The sequence below is a fragment of the Choristoneura fumiferana genome, chromosome 11, assembly GCF_025370935.1.
Source record: "Choristoneura fumiferana chromosome 11, NRCan_CFum_1, whole genome shotgun sequence".
In the NCBI taxonomy this organism is placed as follows: domain Eukaryota; kingdom Metazoa; phylum Arthropoda; class Insecta; order Lepidoptera; family Tortricidae; genus Choristoneura; species Choristoneura fumiferana.
Genome location: NC_133482.1, coordinates 15,836,681 through 15,853,870, shown reverse-complemented (window position 1 = coordinate 15,853,870; position 17,190 = coordinate 15,836,681). Strand labels below are relative to the sequence as shown.

Here is a 17,190-nt window from a genome sequence, read left to right as displayed (position 1 = left end):
AATTGGGTAACTCGAGTCAGCCATGTTGTAAAATTAGTCACGCTTTTCACGTGATCATCGCCATCTCCAGCGTGGATTGGGAACTACACAAAACATTGAGTCGTTTCGAATATGAGGTTTCTTTTACGATGTTTTGCACCAAGTTTCTTACAAGTGTGTAATTAGACTTAAATTGTTAAGTAATAGATGCATACTAAGAACTAAGGTTACCGACATAGCCCGAAGAATTGCGAAACTTAAGTGGCAGTGGGCGGGGCACATTGCTCGCAGAACTGATGGCCGATGGGGTCAGATGGTTCTCGAGTGGCGACTACGGACCGGGAGACGAGCTGTCGGTAGGCCTCCAACAAGATGGAGCGACGAACTGGTTAAGATCGCGGGATCGCGGTGGATGCGGAAAGCACACCGGTATGAGTGGAGAGCCTTGGGGGAGGCCTATGTCTAGCAGTGGACGTCTTTCGGCTGACATGATGATGATGATGAGATTCATGAATACTCATATGATTATTAAAGGCAAGGTGAAGATGGCAGGATGACCTGGATGCGTTTTCTAGCAACTGGCCCGACATGAACGCAGACAGGGCGAGTTTGAAATCCAAGGGAGATGCCTTTGCCCAACAGTGGGACTCTACCATAAGGCTAATAAAAAAAATGGCTTATGAATTTTACAATCATTCACTCAATCATATTTGATATAATTTAGATCATAAACGGCTCTGACTTAAATAATAACATTAACATCTTGAATCATAAAAGCACACATTACAATAATTTTGACAACCGAATAGAGATTGATCTGAAACATGTCGCGTGTCGGGCATACATGCACTACAAATATGTAAATTATTTTCCACTTAGTAACGAAGTTAAACATAACATAATAATAATATTTATTTATTGCAGATTAAGTCCATACTTTTGTAAGTAGATACATTCATTCTTGTAGACTAAGGGTTAGTAGTACAAGTCCTACCTATATCTAAGTCTCGCCACGACTATGGTGTATGTAGGCTCAGCCAGTGTTTTATTACCGGGCCGTCCCAACAGTCTGCGACAGTGCTCAGGATGTGGTTGGGGCTGGTACCGGACGCACTGCAACGTCGCCCCACCCCCACCCCATCAGCACCTTAAACGCTGTACGCCCGCTTTGTGTAGCTGACCCTGCTTCAGGTGTAAAATGATTGACAGAAGGCTTTAATTCTAAACCTTGCCATAATAATCATCATCATCATCATGTCAGCCGAAAGACGTCCACTGCTGGACATAGGCCTCCCCCAAGGCTCTCCACTCAGACCGGTCTTGTGCTTTCCGCATCCACCGCGATCCCGCGATCTTAACCAAGTCGTCGCTCCATCTTGTTGGAGGCCTACCGACAGCTCGTCTCCCGGTCCGCGGACGCCATTCGAGAACCTTCTGGCCCCAATAATGCCATAATAATGTTCACCAGAAAACATAAAACAATAAAGAAAATTACCAACTCCACGAGCTTGTATCATCTAGATAAACCATCCAACCTCATACCATATTGATAGATATTCCGTGTGAAGTTAGATACTTCAGACATCCCCTAAGGATAAAGAATAACAATTCAATCGTGTCTGAATACCCTGACTATGGCCCAATTGGCTACAGACCTTCTAACAATGGCTTCAATTGAAAACATCCTCTGAGGACCTTGTATCAACACTTCAAAGTATAATATCATTGACGTTTGATTAAGAACATAACGAAAACAATTCACAAGAACTTTGTAGAGTTACAGTGTTTGAACCGCTGCTGTGGACACAAGCACTGTTCAAAATCCAGTCAAATGCGAGTCCGGTTTGCGCACCGGAAGTTCTTCATTTCGGGATATCAAAATAATATACACTATAAAAGCATTTATTTAAAGCAAGAACGAAAGTCACTGACATTACTCAGAGAATTAGTTCGTTGAAGTGGCGTTGGGCTGGCCACGTCTGTCGCAGGACCGATGAACGATGGAGCAGACGAGTCCTCGAATGGAGACCACGGACGGGAAAACGTAGTGTAGGGCGTCCTGAGGCACGGTGGACGGATGACCTTAAGAGGATCGCTGGCGGCGGATGGATGCGAGGGGCTGAAGACAGAGTGTTGTGGCGCGCCATGGAAGAGGCCAATGTCCAGCAGTGGACTGCTGTAGGCTGATGATGATGATGATAAAAGCATTTACAAAAAAAATGTTGGCCTCTTGTTTGCTGCAATGATCTGCTTCTATACCTAGTGCCATCCACGAAGAAGCGTGATTTTGTCAAAATTAGATATTAATGACATTGTAATAAGAACCACGGCACGCGTCATCGTGAATGACTCTACCTATAAGCAAAAAATGAGCAGCGTGAGCTCATTTAATATTGATTGGTTAAGACCACACCCGTAGTTGTTAATTTAATTTAATTTTTATGAATGTTAAGTTGTTTATCTACTACGGTTCGTGAGATACAAACCTGTAACAGACGGACAGTGTAGCGACTGTAGTAGGGTTCAGTTTTGACCTTTCAGGTATGGAACCCCAAAAAACCACGCTGGTTTATAGTACACAACATTTTCAGCTAATAAGAGCAAATAAAGGAATAAGATTACTAAAACTAAAGGTATCCATGAAAGGCTTGATTACTTGAACTCGACTTTCTCGCAGAATTAGTGTCCCACAAGGAACGACTCTCGGACCCGAAATGTAAACTAAATCGAATTTGATAATGACAAGCCTAAGTAAATTTTCGTCGTATGATATTTCCCGAGACGTTCAAACAATTAAGGCGTGACGTTGAATTAAATTTGAAGTATTTACTTGCCTTCATTAGAATCATAATTGGAGTGATTATATGAAATTCACTGTGAATTGAAGGACATTTCAGAGTTTAGTAAAAGTTAAATAAACATTTTACTAAGCACGCGACATGGCGCTTGGTTTATTCGAAATTGCTGAATACTTACAAAATACCTTTTAAATTTAGTTTGAACCTAACATTATCGTTTATCACGAATGATACGACTGAAATAGAGTAAACAATGTTTGTCAAAGCTCAATTGAATGACACGATTCGAGATAAGTTAACGCTACTATAAACGGACACGGACATAGCCAAAACCAATCAATAGAGTACTTAGTCTGCCCGCAACCTCCAAAACGCTTAGCTCGGATCGAACATCGCAATCTAATCAGGGTGCATTGCTCTCTCTAGGGCACTTTGGAGCACTCGGCCAAATCCGAGAGTCCGGCGTTTATAGGGCCCTCACCACTAGCAAACTGCGTCTTTAACGATCTGGGTTGCACGAGATTTTTCACCAGCCCGGCGACAGACCATTGTTTTTAATTGGTGCTTACTCGTCGGCTCTTTCGGGGTAATGAGGTGTCCCAGGGAGTGCCCGAAAAATGCTCAATTACGCGACTGTGAAGGATCTCGATTCTCAGCTTAACGAAGCCTTTGTGGTTTTATTTGACGAAAGAATTCATTGTACTTTTCACAATAGAGTGGCTACTGCGTTTTACATTATGGAACCTTGACATTGTGTTGGCCGTTTTCATTTTTGTCTGCTTGTGACGTTTTTGAGCGGAATTGTGCCGTCTCTTTTAAGTTTGTTTGTATTTCAATCTCAGTCGTGCGGCTAACCAGACTTAACGGTGTATAGTATTATAGGGATCCGACTAAAAATCAGTGAAACACTATATGTGTCATAAAATGTTTTTCAACCGACTTCAACAAAGGAGGAGGTTCTCAATTCGGGTGTATGTTTTTTTTTTGTATGTTTGTTACGCGATAACTCCGCCAATTGTGGGCCGAATTTCAAAATTAATTTTTAGTTCCAAAGGTCATACTTCCGAAGTGGTCCCATTGACACTAAGTCAGGATCTGATGATGTAATCCTAGAGAAATCGAGGGCAACCCTCGAATTTTTAAAGCACACCTATAGCGATTTTTGCATTTTTAACACCAAGTCAAGTATTTACTTTCAGAAAGTATCATTTGGTGAACTGAACCTAATGATGAAGACCGTAGGTACCAGTATTCTGTTATAAAATAATATAACTATGCCGTGTTTGAGCTTAATGGAATCGTTGTGAGATGCACTTTGACTAAATCACTAAAAAGTATAAAAAAAATTTTTTAACAAAAAATGGAACCGACTTCAAAAACCTTGAAAATAATTTTCTACTAGGTTGAAGTCGGTGCCTCAGCACGAGCCAGCAGAAGTGATTAAAGCCAAATACATATGTAAGTGAGGTAGACGGCTAATTGTTCCACTCCTGTTGGCTCGTGCTGATGCACCGACTTCAAACTAGTAGAAAATTATTTTCAAGGTTTTTGAAGTCGGTTTCATTTTTTTGTTATTTGTTTTTAATGGTATTAAGTATGTTCATGTAAATATTTCTTCACTTTGTTTTATTCTTCCTATCATACCTACTTAACCTTTACTTGATAGTCGTAAAAAAACGATTTCATTATGTTGCCACGGGCCTTTGAATGGGTTGACCTTTAAAGTTTCAAAAATAAATGGTTCATCGCCTCTTCTGTTTTCTGTCCATTCATGTTCACTATTGAAATTAGTGGATCATGAAAAGTATGAACTTGAACTAAACTTAGAACCAAAATAAATAATTGACAGCTTCTGGTAATTATTCCACCAACCTGGGTCTCTTGTTGATCATTATTCTTACCAAGCTATCCACTTACCAAGTGAGCGTCTCTGGTAGTAAAGGTGACAGGGTCAGCAGAATCCGTAGCAGTGCAGGCGTACTCTAGGCGTCCGGTGACCGTGATGAGCTTGCTGCCAGTACGAGCCAGGTCGATCAGGTTCAGACGCAGGGTATCCGCTGAGAATTCCACCTGGGGGTAGTTCAGGTGATTAGTCGCACAGCATTTGTTCATGGATATTTGAGGAAGAGTTAGATAGCGTAAGTCCCCGATGTCGATGATGTTATAAGTTGGTCACCAATGTCTAGCTGTCTTTGGCATAGTGACTCTCAAACGGATGGACTGATTTCGATGTGGTTAATTAGATGAAAGCAAGTTTCTTTGCGTTAGTTCTAAGCCGTGTTTAGAAAAAATTGGTTCAGCCATTTTTGGAACATTGAACTTTGATTTCAACAATGACAATGTTAGGGATTTTCAACTTTTCCAAGTTGTTTAGGTTATTGATCAAGATCAAGATCAATCCACACTCAAAATAATGTAAGAAAGAAGAAGTAATATCGTAAAAATGTTACCTTCTTTAAGCACCCGATGAAGTTGGTATGGACCCTGGCACCCGGAAGGGCTCTGGCGTTCAGGGAGCCGCCCACATGGGCACGGGAACTCGCTAGCATTGTGAAGGATCCGGCCACGTGGGAATGCTCAGTGTACACATCGTCCACCACTGCCGACACCTGTTGGGTAACGTATAAGTTAGGATTCTCATCACCTGCTCAGTGTTTAAAGTGAAAACGTCAGACACCCCAACTGTTTTTCTTGATTTGAAATCGATTTTTTTTAATTTGATCAATGTTTGTCTTATAAAGATGTCAAATTAAACAGCCCTGTTCAATACACTCAGTGGCACAATATTTGGCCCACTCTACATACAAAATTAACTATTTCTGCATATATTTCAGAGCCAGATTTTTTGCCGCTCAGTATATTAGCTAGGTACCGTAAGTTCGGGGTACTTAGACCCAATGGAGGGTAACTTTGTTCCATATATCAAAATCACATATACAATCCTCATAAATAAAATAACGCGGATGTTTACCTAAACCACCCGAATGGCAATGAGCCTTAATTTCAATGCAATAATAAAACATGAAGTTAATCCCAATGGAAAAAGTTACCCTTCAGGGCCAAAGTGACCCGACCTTGTGGTAGATGTTTGTTAACAATGTATGTAAAGAGTCTATATTTACTTCTCAGAATTATCAAAATAAAAGAGAATATAGGTAAAAAACTTAAGAAGATATGGTCATTTTTCGAATAGGTATAGAACGCCGACTCATCTATACGAACACGTTACTAATACATACATACAACAGGTCATCTTCTTAAGTTTTTTACCATACTTTCTTAGAAGAGTAAGGTTAAAGCAACAAGGTCATCCAGGAAAGAAGTAGGTTGATTAGAATCGAAGATAAATAGGACTATTGAATGAATATAGGGCACCCGCCCTATACTGACCCTAGTGTAATGGGAATTAATGTCAATTCGGTAACAGATTAGAACCTTCGGGTCGTGTGGACACGAACTACGGCAGCACGCGACAATTAATGGCGTCCTTGACTGTGTTCTAACTTTTACGAATGATTTTACTACTGAAGCAACTAACGTAGATGTTGTAAAGACTCGCGCACGAACGATTCTGTACAAATAAGTAGGTATGTATGAATATCCAGTGTTAAAAGAGCTCTGCTGCTAAGGCAGTGTGGGATCATAATTTTAGATTGGTTACTGACAAAGACACATCTATAGGCAAAAAAAATATACAACCTTTATTGTAAATTTAAAGTTTTTGGGACAATCGAAAGTAAGCTACAGGTTTGCGGTTACAACAATTTGTATGGAAACAACTTTTTAATGTTTTTGTTTTTTAATCTTTTGATTTTGTTGACTTAGAAATTTGACTTTTTCATTGCTTCAAGGGGTAGTAGACGTAGATTTTAGTACATTGTGCATTAAGGGGCGTAAGGTGGGGATTACTAACGAGCGTCTATTAGATAATCTTTTAATGACTCGAGTTTGTAATCCCCTTATGACCCGTGATACACACAATGATTTTCATAACATTGCGAGGAAAAAAATGCAAAAAATGAAATTAATTTGTGTCCAAACACAAAAGAAAGACGCTAAGAAAACAAACTAAATAAAATAATGGCTACCCGCCAATATAGTGTGCTACAAAAAAAAACGAAAATCGAAGATCGTATCGTTCCGTCTCACTCACTCTCTCAGCAACACGAACGCAACGATTTTCGAATTGCATAGTAGCCCCCCTAATTCACCTAATTGTCACTTTATTCGAGTCGTGTACCATATAATTCTAAGCTATTTATTCCAAGATACTAAAAAATATTAACTAAAATTATTTAAGTTTTTAGTTTAAAAAAATATACCTCGTTGAGTTTCTTGCCGGATTCTTCTCAACAAAGGTTTTTCCGAACCAGTGGTAGATTTTTTTTTGACATTCATAAGTGCTTGTTATAGCCTAAATTGAATAAAGATATTTTGACTTTGACTTGACTTGACTTTATTGCAAAACAATTTGATCAATTTAAAATATAAGAAAAATAACTAAGCTTCATGATTCGTGGAACAAATTTATGGTGTAAAATTGGGTTACAAAGTTAAATTTTAAAGATGTAAATAAAACGTTGGCTGACTTGAAACCCCTTTAGTCTGAAACGATCGACCTAATTGCTTTTTAAAACTAAAGTCATAACTCCCTTGAGAAGAAAAAGTACACGTAAATCCATAATTCCCGCGGCAACAATTGAGGCCATTGTCCTTTAGTATACAGGCATATAATAACATCATTGACGGGCAAGTGTGATGAAAAAGTATTTTATATTAATTTCAGCTCGATAAACGTTTCTAAGAAGAAGGGTCTTGACTTGACAGACGGACGAACAACTAAATGATCCTACACGGGTTCCATTTTTGTTAACTGTGTTCATCATCACCATCATCATCTCAGCCGTATAGTACGTCCACTGTTGGACATAGGTCTCCCCCATAGACTTCCAGTTGCTTAAATTGGCACCGGGAACCCACAGCTATAACCAGTTCATCCGTTCATACAGATGACTTAACTGTGTTACCAAACCCAAAATACGTGTGTGCATCAAGGAACACGTTTCTATTCTATTAGTTTTATACCCCATAGCAAGTCACTATGATAGCCATAGTATAAGTACATCGCGCGGCTTAAATGTGTGCTACGTACGCACCCGCCGCACGCACACACTGATAATTTAAGGAGGATTAAGTTTTCTTTAGTCAAGGCTGCGGCCGTCGGTGTCGCACGTTTCGATTTTAGCTCGCTTGTCTTGCGCTCGCTTCGCGAGATGATCACCTTTTACGTTCGCGTACTCGTACTTAAGTATTTTTTGTATTAGGTATAGTTGTAAATCAGTAGTATAGAAGTGTAGTGTGATAGTTTCGTGCAAGGACACATAAAAAAATAATAGATACCTACCTAAAAACAATATAGTTATAGTATTATGTTTAGGAAACATGAGTAGTATGTACACAGTCGCCATCACCACTTCGACGAATTTATAAATAATATTTTTAAATTTAGTTTAATAATAATCTTGTTTCTCTAGACACAAATATTACACACTTTTAAGTTAACTTTCACACAAATATTATTAGCCGGTAGGTAATTCATTAATCTAATACAGACATCAACAACCCTAAGCGTCCGCGCCGGAGTAGGCAGTTAAGTCTCCTAAAAGTAAACGTCCACTTGTCGGTATCGTCTGCATCGGACGCATCGCACGCAACGGATCGTAGTATTATTTGTATAAAAACTCATATAAGTGCGTCCACCTGTCCGCATCGTAAGCATCGCACATTTCTATCATCATCATCATCCCAGCCTATATACGTCCCACTGCTGGGCACAGGCCTCCTCTCAGAACAAGACGGCTTGGGCCATAGTTCCCACGCGGGCCCAGTGCGGGTCGGGAACTTCACACACACCATTGAATTGCTTCGAAGATTTGTGCAGGTTTCCTCACGAGTTTTCCTTCACCGGCAAAGCTCGTGGTAAATTTCAAATGTAATTCCGCACATGAATTTCGAAACTCAGAGGTGCGAGCCGGGGGGAACCCACGACCCTCTGCTTGAGAGGCGATAGGTCAAACCACTAGGCCACCACGGCTTTTTTACATTTCTATACAAAGCAACAAATCCGATACGTCCGAAGCGTACGATGCGGATAAGTGGACGCCTACCTAGTGTCGGAGTGTACATACTTGTTCTATTTTAATATGATGATAGGTTGTAAATGAGCTGTGTCTGAATTCGAGAAACGAGTTTTGCTCAGTCATTGATAGCACAGCACCGTAGTCGGGATTCAATTCATTTGCTGAAGTTAGACCTTTTCTTTCTCAGAAGATTGGTGTAGATTTCCTTTTTGTGTTCTTTTTAAACGCATACTTTTTATGATGATAAAATACGTGTCAAAATTATTTCAGAAAATTCATAATATACAATTATCTGATCGCCGGCTTATAAACGTCCTACTTTTGATCACAAGCGCCTTTCAAATTTAGAGGATATCGGCTGTAGGTCCTACGTAGGCCAAATGTGGATAAGGAATTTCATACACACCAATAAATTTCTTCGTCGGTATACTCAGATTCCAAATAGCTCATGGTATTTAAAAAAAAAGTAAATTCTAAAGTGCGTATCCGGATCCAAGCTTATGATCGTCTACTTGAGAGACCAATGATCAAATCACTACACTAACATACCGCTTTAATAATTAATATACACGAGATAAACATGTAATTAGAAACTATGCCAATATCAACAAAACAGAACATTTTTGTTGAAAAATAACCGTCCAAAGTATTTTTTTAAAAAACACATAGTTTTTGGTAAAGGTAGCTAACTAAGTTGAAAAATAGTAATTTGCCTACTCTGATTGATCAAAGTGTGTAAAAATTAATAAATCAACCAATGTAAGTAGGTCACAGAGGCTAAATCCTATATCATTGAAAACAGGCCTGAATATTTCATTTCGAATCGACGGTCGTCTTTGCTATCCATTTCAATGTTGGATATTTGAAATAACACTGTCTCGATTTTTAAGACGTCAAAAAAATAGAACCTACGTTTTATTAGTAAGCTACTTACGCAACTTATGTTCTGTTACCATGTTACTTCATAAACATGCTTGGCAATAATTGTGAGAGTCGTTTTTTGTTGTTAGTATAAGTACTGTTGAGATCAACATTTATAAGCAGCGTAAAGCAAGGGCTTTCGTATGTAGATTTAAAGAAAAAACTGTCAACTCGCTGCTTACAACTCGCAATATATTAATCGTAATCAGAATGATTTAGGAAATTAGTTTCTGGCAGGACCTTCCGCAAAGCACTTTGTAAACACGTTTGTTTTAAGGACAAAATAAAAACACTCAAAAACACGCATAGCCAACATTAGGAAAGAGACTGTTAAGCTGAAATGAGTATGGATTGGACATGCTGTCGCATGTAACCTCAGTGGAGGTATCACACCCACTTGCAGGGCATCGAAGAACGGCCATTGACGGCGAGCCTGGCCGAGAAAGGAAATAGTGGGACGATTTCAACGCGTACGCAGGGTTTAAGATGAAGATGAAGATGAAGATTGATTTATTTGCCAACATGAACAATACAGGATAGGCACACAGAATACAAATAAACAATAAACTAATAAAAAATGCGTTTGCCAGTCCCTTGCACTGTGTGGCAAAAGGAACAGGCTCAGCTTATGCTGCGCTTGCTCAGAAGCTGCCAGCGCTGGTTTTCAGCGCTGGGTTTGCCCTGACATTGCGTGAGATCGGGAGGTGCCGAAGTCAAGAAAAGCCCTTTGCCCAGCAGTGGGACACTATACCAGGCTAGTAAATAATAACATCCAAAATTCATCCATCCATCTCTTCCTTTTGGGACTGTAAATACAATATTTTTCTTTTTTTCTTTCATAACACTTTTGAAATTTATTTTACTCGACGTTCCCACAGCCGCCTTAAGTTGGCCGCGATAAGAGGACATGCATTCGTAAGTTTTAAACGTAAAACCTTGCCTCTAGCTCCTTTTACACAACTGCAATGAGTCTGACAAATAGCTCTTAAAATAAACAAATGCACACATCACTGTCAGTGCTTTGAACCCGAGACTGTCTGACTTATGTTGCTTTTCAACAATTTCTACTCATGTTTCTTTTATTAAAATTGAGAAATATAAATTCTGAAGTATTTCTTAGCTTTAATAAAAGAAACATGAGTAGGATTTGTTGAAATGCAACAAAACTCAAGCAGTCGTCTAATGACCTTAGTAGCAAGCATTTAAAATTGAAATATATTCTTCACGATGTTTTAACAAATAAATGGAGTCTGGTGGGCTAAATTTTGACACGATAAAATATACTTTTCACTTCTCATGCTCGTAAAGGTGGTGTTTATATTGGATCTAGTTGACATAAAATTATTTTTTAAGCTCTAGTGCATATAACCTTCGTCTAAAACCAATTTTTATAAATCCAAAAAGTAAAAATACCTAATGTTAAAATTACGATTTTCTATATTCCGAATTTTAATAAATCGAACAATAAGAAGTCCGACTCAATAATAATCCAAAATGTCAAAAATACGAATTTCAATTACTAAAATTCCGATTTTCAAAATTCAGAATATCATTACACCGATCAATAATAAATCCCGACTTATTAACTTAAGCTATAATATGTAGGTTAGATTGGCCTAAAACTGTATTTACTGTTATTGATTTTCTGCAATGTGACACGAGGTCGACGGAGCTCCGCGCGGAGCTCCTATTCCGCGCAGTTATGGCGCTTCGCGGCTTGTCGCAAATCTAACCTAACCTAACCTAAGTATGCAATAGCATGAGGAATAAAAGTACGAGAAGAATAAACGCGGGAACTGGTAAGAATGAGATAAACATAGGCTCCGATTATGTTGGAGGATTAAAAAAAAACTCAGTATGCAGGACAATTTAACTAAATTAATTGATATTAATTCGAGATTCAAAATCAAGATTCCGACTATCAAGATTCCGATAATTTCCCAATTAGCGATGTCATTTTGGATAATTGATAATCGGAATATTGTACTTCGGGCCAATAACATTTCATGCTTTAAATTCTTCGGAGTTTTAAAAATCGGATAAGTATTAAAAAATCGATATTTGAAATTCGGAAAAATAAATTTCGTGTTTTAAAGTAATCGGAATTATATGTCTTAGGAATTGTGAAAATCGGAGTTTTGAAAATCGGAATCAGCAAATTCGGAATAAAAAAATTCGTAGTATTTGGGTGTTCCTCATAATTCACTTCCGACTAGCTTTACTAAATCCCCGCCACTGTTATGACACGGTAAATTTTAATATCAACAAAAGTTATTGCTTTTATAACTAGAAAACCCATTTCTAGTGAAACTTCCATAAGCTGGGGGCCAAACTTTTTCCATATTGGCCACAAGGTTTAATGAAATTTGTTTCCTTTCAGACTATTACTCGTAAAATGGTATCGGATAAACATTTCGTCCCTTACGTGGGCGTGTGATACAGATGTCGCTCGGCAACTTTCTAGGGTTCCGCAGAGAAATAAAGCAATCGCAAAATCTTGTTCAAGTCCTTGTCCAGTAATCTACCCACTTTTTTAGGGTTCCGTATCCAAGAAATTACAAACAAAACCCTATTTATGTCGCTACGCTGTCCGTCTCTGTCTGTTGCGGAGCTGTTTCTCGGGAACCGTTATAGATAGAACAGCTGAAATCCAGACATAATATTATGTGTATTTTTAATTTCGCCACAATAACAAGATAGCAATGGACTTCCCCCATACAAGAAATTATTACTTATTAAGATTTTTTTCTCGTTCTATTTGTGTAACAATTAAATATACAAACTTCAAACTCGCAACATAAATAGAAATAAATCCATATCAAAAAACCGAATGAGCGTTTTTAACAGCAATTAACCTATTATATAGATAGCAAACAAATCAAATTATTATTTGCTATTATAATATTAACCCTACACACAAACCAAATTTTTGTCAACCCAGCGAACGTAAAATATAACTAATAATAATTGTTGTTTTTGAATGTAAACTAGTATATTAAAATTATCTTTATATTAAGTAGGTATTGATTAGGTAGCCTCAATTTTCTCAAGTTATTCATTTTCTTTCAAGGAAAATCGACGGAATTGTACGGAACGCTTTGTATAACAGCTTGTTTAGCGCCTGCCACACTTTTCATAATAATATTGCGGTCTATTAGGTAATATCGGGACACAGGCGCTATCTATTCCGCATCATTGAATTTTTGTGAACACACTGTTTACGGGAATTATGTAACATCCTAAACAGCTTCATTTAAAGTTCGATTACCTATTTCTTCATTTTGGATTAGCATGTTTGAAAAATTTAGTTTTAGGGCCTTCTTCACCAGTCATTGATAAATTTTATGTGACATGTATAAATATTCCACTTCTCTTTTTCTCGTTCTCTTCTCAGACGCTATAACTTTTGACACGGTCGTAATCAGCGCTATCGATCAGTGATCACAAAGGATAAATAACTTTTTGGTAAAAAAAATCTTTTTAGTATACCAACGCTTTTTTTGCTGACTGTACCTACTTTTCGTTGACTTTACTTGCATTCACCCAAACTACATTTGCATAAAAAATTTCAAGTCGATGCCATTAACCGTTGAAGAGTTCCGTCCTGCGGAGACGATCCTGGCCGGACTACCAGGGTGTGAGGGTGGGCTACCAGATTATTGTTTTGTCACGCAATTTACATAAGTATGTTATACCAAATTTCAAGTCAATCCAACTACTGGAAGTTAGTTGAATTTAATTTTGATTTGATTTGAGCTAGATTTGATTACAAACAACGGGACAGGTGAAACTAAATAATAAAGCTTGTAATATCCTTCATGCAGTGGTGGCCTAGTGGTTTGACCTGGTGGCCTCTCAAACAAAGGACCGTGGGTTCAAACCCCGGCCCACACCTCTGAGTTTTTCGAAATTCATGTGCGAAATTACATTTGAAATTTACCACGAGCTTTGCGGTGAAGGAAAACACCTGCACAAAACTGCGAAGCGATTTAATGGTGAATGTGAAGTTCTCAATCCGCAGTGTGCCCGCGTGGGAACTATGGCTCAAGCCCTCTCATTCCGAGAGGAGGCCTGTGCCCTGCAGTGGGAGGTATATAGGCTGGGATGATGATGATGATGAATATATACTCATGATGACTTTCTTGGGAAAATAGTGGTGGTTTGGCTCATCCCTTTCACACCGTAGAGCTGGAGTCTGCTTCTCCTGGATTTCGCCTATCTCTCTCTCTGTCTTTCTCCTCTGTGGGTCGTTTACGGGTCTTGGCCTTCTCATTGATTTCGCCTATAGAAAGCTATATTTTATCCCAGAAGGTTGACTTATGTTTGGCAACATGATTAATTTCGCAACTTTTCATTTCGCAACTGTTTAATATTTCTGAAACTGTAAATATTTCAGGATTTTTATAAAGCTAACCTCACCTAACCTAAAGGGTTCTACACGACGGTCCTGAAATAAATCCTAAAGTATTTTTTAGTTTTAGAGTTTGCGAAATGAAAAGTTGCGAAATGAATCAGATTGCCAAACGTTAGTTGCGAAATAAACGGATACCATCCCGAAAAGCAAGTAGAATCCCCACGGGACAGACGAAGTTAGCAACAGCTAGCTGTTTAGAAAATAATAACGGTGTGTGTCAGTAATGAAGAACTTGGAGTTTAATTAGCTAGGCTTGCTAATTGTGACTTGTTTGAAATTAAGCAAGTTCTCGTTTCTTGTTGAACTCAATTTACAAGTACTTTAGCGGAGTTAACGTACCTTTAAGCGTGTTTTACATGGGTTTACGAATGTGAGGTTAAAGCCTGTTTATGAGGCACTGGGCAACATAAAGTCAGGTGAGGCATAAGACACAAAGAGAGAGAGATGCCTTAGTTTTTCGAGAGATTGAGAATAGCTGGAATGAATAATATGGGATGGTAAAATTTACAGTCTCACTAACTGAGAAAAGCGAACTCAGTCTAGATCCAGGTCATTTTATGTTCTATGATTTCCTAGAGGGCTGAACTGATATGAATAATTCGTCCTTTTTAGGATATACTTTCTAGTTAGTCCCATTTAAAGTCAAAGTCAAAATATCTTTATTCAATTTAGGCTATAACAAGCACTTATGGATGACATAAAAATGTACCACCGTTTCGGAAAAACCTCTGTTGAGAAGAATCCGGCAATAAACTCAATGAGGTACCCATTGATATCAGATCAGGATCTGATGATGGGATCCTGGAGAAATCGAAGAAGCTCTTCAGTTATTAGAGGCACATCTATCGTGATTTGAGTATTTTAAAACTATTAGAAATTACAAATATTAGAAATTAGAATACCTATAAAGAACATACTTAAATCTTTATTAAGGAAAATTAAATTACACCAACAATGTCAACTAAAATTAAAATAAACAAAATAAAATCAACTTAAACCTATAATAAAAACTACAAACTAAGACCTAAACTACAACCTAAAAGCCACCATTACGCGTCGTACCCGGCTCAAAAGAGCCCATAATGCCAGCCGCATTTCCCCGCTGTATGGCCAGCGCCACCTGGTGAACCAGGTACGACCCGGAGCGGGGGTCGCAACCCCTGTCCCGTAGCCTACAGCCCAGCTTATACTTATTGAGTTTTAAATAATGAATATAAAAAATTAGAATTATTAGAAATGAGAAATATTAGAATTACAAACAGTAGATATTAGTTAAGTATAATGAGAATAGCAAAGGTTTAAAACATTATACGTTTTAAAATACAGAATTTCTTCGCTGATTCGAAATACGCTTAGATCACAATGGATGCAACACCAAATGCATTATTTCTTGATTCTGCCGGTTGCATTGTGATGGTCTATTCAGATGCCTTCCATTATCTACTACAATACTCCATTTTTACGAGATTCAATTGTATTTATCCACATGCAATGCGCAAGGCATTTTAAAAGCCCTTTCTTCTTTTAAATATAAATATAAATGCTTCAAATTGGTTGATTATAAATACCAGAAAAAAACATTCACACTCCTGCATATGTAGAATTTGGTCATGTATAGAATGGGCATTGTAGGGCTAAGTACGTAATTTCATCCTCGTCTACTTTAGGTAATATTAAAATCGTATTGGTTATCTAGAGCGTCTGTCTGTCTTTAATAGAATCTTAGTAGCTTCTAGTCCCTAAAATTATCTCATTATCTGAACTGTCAAATTAGTAGATTATTACAACAACGAAATGTACTTACCCTGCAGAAGCTTGTAAGCGGTGTTATCTGTGGACAAAAAAAACACATTTGAAATCATTATTATTTTACCCACGTTAGAAATACCTTCACAAGAGTTTAGCCTGAAAAAAAGAATTTTGAAATTCGGCCCACAATTGGTGAAGTAATCGCGTAACAAACATATAAAAAAAAACATACACTCGAATTGAGAACCTCCTCCTTTTTTGAAGTCGCTTGAAAAGTTAAGGTAACGACATTTTTAAAGCACAACGTTCACTCGAAAAACGCCATCTAATTGATTACAGATGAAATTCACACTTGATTTTTAAATTCTAATGCACTTAAGTTTTTGGACCCTCTAGGTACTAGTTTTGCTATTATAGTATCCTTTGAATCAACTAAGGATCGAGATCTTTGTTTTGTACGCCAAGTTTCAGACATAAGTATGCAAAAGTTCATGGCAACTGGTTTAAAAAGTGAAAGGGGAATAAACAAACTCACTTTCACATTTTCAATATTAGTAAGAATAGGATAGCATGAGATAGTAGAATATCATAAATCTGCTAATGTCCTTTTTGACGAAGGTTTAGACACGAGTGTCATAGATAGCATCATTGTAGAATGACTCTACAAAAACGAAAACAATATCATAAACGTCACATCCTCTTTGGAAATTTAATACAAGCATTACCAAAGTAAGAAATGTTCGTTTATAAGGAATGTCGAATGCCTAAAGATCCCTCTTTAAATAATGATATTGAAATGACTCGACCCAACGACCTCCGGTACGGCGAGGCACATAAATAAACTATTAATGGTACATGCTACAGACGTGCAGGTGATTCGTTAAATAAAATAAATAACAACAAGAGAGACCTTTTGCGAGGCCGGGTAACTTGGCATTTTGCGTGAACACATTCATATTTGAAAGGCGCCAAATACGTAATGCATAAGCAATATGGCAATAACTTCCTACTCGGAATAAAACGCTTGATTTTGACAATACTATAAAAGTTTTGTAAAACGAAGCCTAAGTTGATTCCTCAATAACCTAACCTAACCTACAAAAAGTAGGAAAACCCCGACTTTGTCACTTCAAAGTTCAATATCTCAAAAACGGCTGAACCGATTTTGATAAAACATGTCTAAGAACCA

The 17,190-nt window shown here is 37.9% G+C and overlaps 1 protein-coding gene across 4 annotated transcripts in view; it reads right to left on the bottom strand.

Annotated features, from left to right (window-relative positions):
- The window catches only part of LOC141432871 (neurexin 1-like), a 261,481-nt gene that overhangs the window by 32,230 nt on the left and 212,061 nt on the right, over window positions 1-17,190 (bottom strand). For all 4 annotated transcript variants that reach the window (XM_074094675.1, XM_074094676.1, XM_074094677.1 and 1 more), the window contains exons 8-10: window positions 16,057-16,083; window positions 5,228-5,386; window positions 4,695-4,847 (exon numbers count right to left, since the gene is read on the bottom strand). In XM_074094675.1, the coding sequence (XP_073950776.1) occupies window positions 4,695-4,847; window positions 5,228-5,386; window positions 16,057-16,083 (339 nt within the window). The remainder of the gene's footprint in view (window positions 1-4,694; window positions 4,848-5,227; window positions 5,387-16,056; window positions 16,084-17,190) is intronic.